Source organism: Wolffia australiana, chromosome 5 (genome assembly GCF_029677425.1).
Source record: "Wolffia australiana isolate 7733 chromosome 5, ASM2967742v1".
Lineage (NCBI taxonomy): Eukaryota > Viridiplantae > Streptophyta > Magnoliopsida > Alismatales > Araceae > Wolffia > Wolffia australiana.
The window spans coordinates 14,869,565-14,872,360 of record NC_135839.1 but is presented as its reverse complement, the minus strand read 5'-3'; the positions used below and the strand labels follow the sequence as shown (position 1 = coordinate 14,872,360).

The following is a 2,796-nucleotide window of genomic DNA, read 5'->3' as shown; positions in this document are numbered from 1 at the left end:
TCTCTCTCTCTCTCTCTCTCTCTCTCTCTCTCGCTCTCTCTCTCTCGCTCTCTCTCTCTATCTCTTTCTCTCTCTCTATATATATATATCTATCTCTCTCTCTCTCTCTCTGTCTTTCTCTCTCTCTCTGCCCTGCTCTCTGTCCCGGTCTGTCCGATTCTCCTTCTGTCCCTCTTTCTCATACTCCTTTTCTCTCTCTCTCTCGCCTTCTCTCCCTCACCCCGTCTCTCCTTGACGCTCTCTCTTTCTCTCCTCCGCTCCCTCTTTCTCGGTTGCGTGCTGTCTTTCTCTTCCTGGGTATCGTTCTCTCTTTGCCTATCACGGTTTTTCTCTTTCTCTCTCTGTGTGTCTTAAGAAAAACGCCTGACATCCAGGACGGAAAGAAGGAGTTATGTAGCGCGGGCAGAGGAATGCGACCGAAGAGAGAGAACAGTTGAAGACGAGAGATATGAAGAGAAAAAATCACGACCGTTATTAGGCATCTCTCCTTGACAATTTCTCGCACTCCCTCTCTTTGGACACTCTTCCTCTTTGTTCGTTTGGCAGGGATATCCCAGCGATCAGCTATATTAACTGGACATAAAAAATAAGGTGGAGTGCAACGAATACGCATCTGAATTAAAAAACAAATCAAAAGAACAAATAATGATCGTGCTGTGTGGCTGTCCCGAAATCAGCTGGCAGAGCGCCGAGTAACTTCACGAGCTGTCTTCCCTCGCATGTTTCTACGGCATCCCGAGTTGATTAGAGCCTCGCCGCAAGAAGATCTGCAGGCCGATGGAGACCAGGGATGCATTCGGCGAGTGCTGCTACGAGCTTCTCGAGTTCTTCCGAGGTATGGGCCGCAGTGAGGGTGACCCTTAATCTGGAAACAGAAGATACCGTCGCGTCATGGGGAGGGGAAATAGGGAGGCCAGCAAGGCAAGAAGGAGAGTAAGTGAGGGGGAGCTCACCGACAAGCGTCGGACGCCACAGCTGGGGGGCGGATGGCAGTCACGAGGAAGCCGCGCTTGAGCATATGCTCGCTGGCCCGGAGGGCTGTGGCCTCGGAGCCAACAACGAGAGAGAGGATGGGGCTGCTGGCGGGGTGCTTAGTCATTGCCGCAAAATCTTGCACTTTTCTCCAAACAGCCTGCCTGCGCCATCCCTCCTTCCTGGCCACCGTCACCGCAGCTGCGCGAGATTTGGCGAAAGGTTAGGAGGGGTCGTTATCCTCGTCATTTGTGCGCAGCGCTCTGGGGAGGGAAGAGAACGAGCGCAAGTGGCGGGCATGTTGCGCAACGGGGGGCTTACCATAACAGGCCGCAACGACCGGCAATGGGGTGGCAGTCGTGAACATGTTGGGGCGACCAAATCCACGGACAAGGTTTCCAAATTTGTCGCTGCAGGCGATGTACCCCCCGAGACATCCGGTGGCCTTGCTGAGTGTGCCGACGATGATGTCGAGATGGTCCTGGATGTCATAGAGCTCTCCCACTCCGCCGCCAGTCTTACCGCAAACAAGCGTTGTATGTGCCTGAGAGGTTTCCGCGACGGGACGGGCGTAAGAACTAAGAAGGGGAGACGCCCGGAGTATATCGGAAGATGCGCGTAGAGTTCGAGGACCTACTTCGTCGACGACGAGCAAGAAGCCGTGCTTTTTTCGGAGCTCCACCAGCTCGAGCATCGGTGCAAAGTCCCCTTCCATGCTGAACAGGCTGCGCAAGAAAGAAATCCACCAAGGGCACGGGTGTGTGAGCGATCGTAAAGAGAGCAGGGCAGACGCAACATGCATAGGTCCACCACCTACCTGTCGGTGACGACGACCTTCTTCTCGCTGGCGCAGTTGGTGAGCAGGAGGTCCAGGTGCTGCATGTCGTTGTGCCTGTAGACGGAGACGACGGCCTGGCGGTGGCGCTCCATCATCTGGAGGCCGTCAATGATGGACGCATGGTTCAGGGCATCGGAGAAAACGGCAATCTTCTCAAGCGTAGTCGGCCGCGCGGATGCGGCATTGATGGAGGCCACGGCGCCCAGCGCTGCGAACAAGGCTGTGTTGGCTGCGAACCCCGTCGGCGTTATGACGCACGCCTCCTTGCGGTGCAGCTCCGCCAGCAGCGTCTCCAGTCGCCGGTGGTACTCTGTGTGCCCGCTGATCAGTGCCGCTGACCTCGGACCCATCCCGAAAGCCTTTGACGCCTGCGCCACGAGTAGGTCCTCTCATGCGATGCACTAGACGACGCAAACGTTGATGTAGAGCGTACCTTGATGGAGGCCTCGCGCACAGCGGGGTGGCCGCTGAGGTTGAGGTAGTCGTTGCCGGAGAAGAGAACCATCTTCCTTCTTACCGGCTCCCCGTCGCTGCTAGCTCCAGCCGTGGACTCCTCCACCTCCACGTCCAGCAAGGTGCGGTCCCATGGTCCGGGACCTTCTAACGTCCGGATGTTGGCCAAGGGATCGTCCTCGGCGTTCACCCTGGGGAGGCACATCTTGGGCAAGTACGCCAAAAACTTGGCCCTACCCTCCGCAAGCGCTCTGTCCACCGATTCCTCCCACGTGGCAGATACCGATGCCATCTCAACTCCTTGCGCAGGCGAATGGCAGATATGGGCTTTTCCGGCAGGCCGGGCGGGAAAACTTGGGCTAGCCGTCGGTCGACCTTAGGGGAGGACGAAGAACGGCTTCGCGGTTGTAGCACTGGCCGGTGCACGGGAGGGTTATTTATGCGGGAACGGGCCGCCGTCGCCGTCTGCTTCCGAGGACTATGACGATGCCGTCTTGGGTGGCGCCGGCGCCGGCACCTTTGATTTCTTTGAC

At 57.2% G+C, this 2,796-nt stretch overlaps 1 protein-coding gene across 1 annotated transcript; it reads right to left on the bottom strand.

Annotated features, from left to right (window-relative positions):
- Window positions 1–544: 544 nt before the first annotated feature.
- On the bottom strand, window positions 545–2,495 carry LOC144703878 (8-amino-7-oxononanoate synthase-like). Its single transcript, XM_078576162.1, has 6 exons — window positions 2,244–2,495; window positions 1,790–2,178; window positions 1,610–1,697; window positions 1,294–1,516; window positions 954–1,173; window positions 545–865 (listed from the first exon to the last, which is right to left on the bottom strand). Exons 1-6 carry the CDS (start codon window positions 2,466–2,468, stop codon window positions 745–747), a joined length of 1,266 nt encoding a protein of 421 aa, XP_078432288.1. The 5' UTR covers window positions 2,469–2,495; the 3' UTR covers window positions 545–744.
- Between the last annotated feature and the right edge of the window lie 301 nt (window positions 2,496–2,796).

Coding starts and splice junctions, on each gene's coding strand:
- LOC144703878 (XM_078576162.1), bottom strand. CDS start 2,468: ATGTGCCTCCCCAGGGTGAACGCCGAGGACGATCCCTTGGCCAACATC. Junction 2,179..2,243: donor TGCGCGAGGCCTCCATCAAG/GTACGCTCTACA, acceptor CTCGTGGCGCAG/GCGTCAAAGGCTTTCGGGAT. Junction 866..953: donor GTGGCGTCCGACGCTTGTCG/GTGAGCTCCCCC, acceptor TTCTGTTTCCAG/ATTAAGGGTCACCCTCACTG.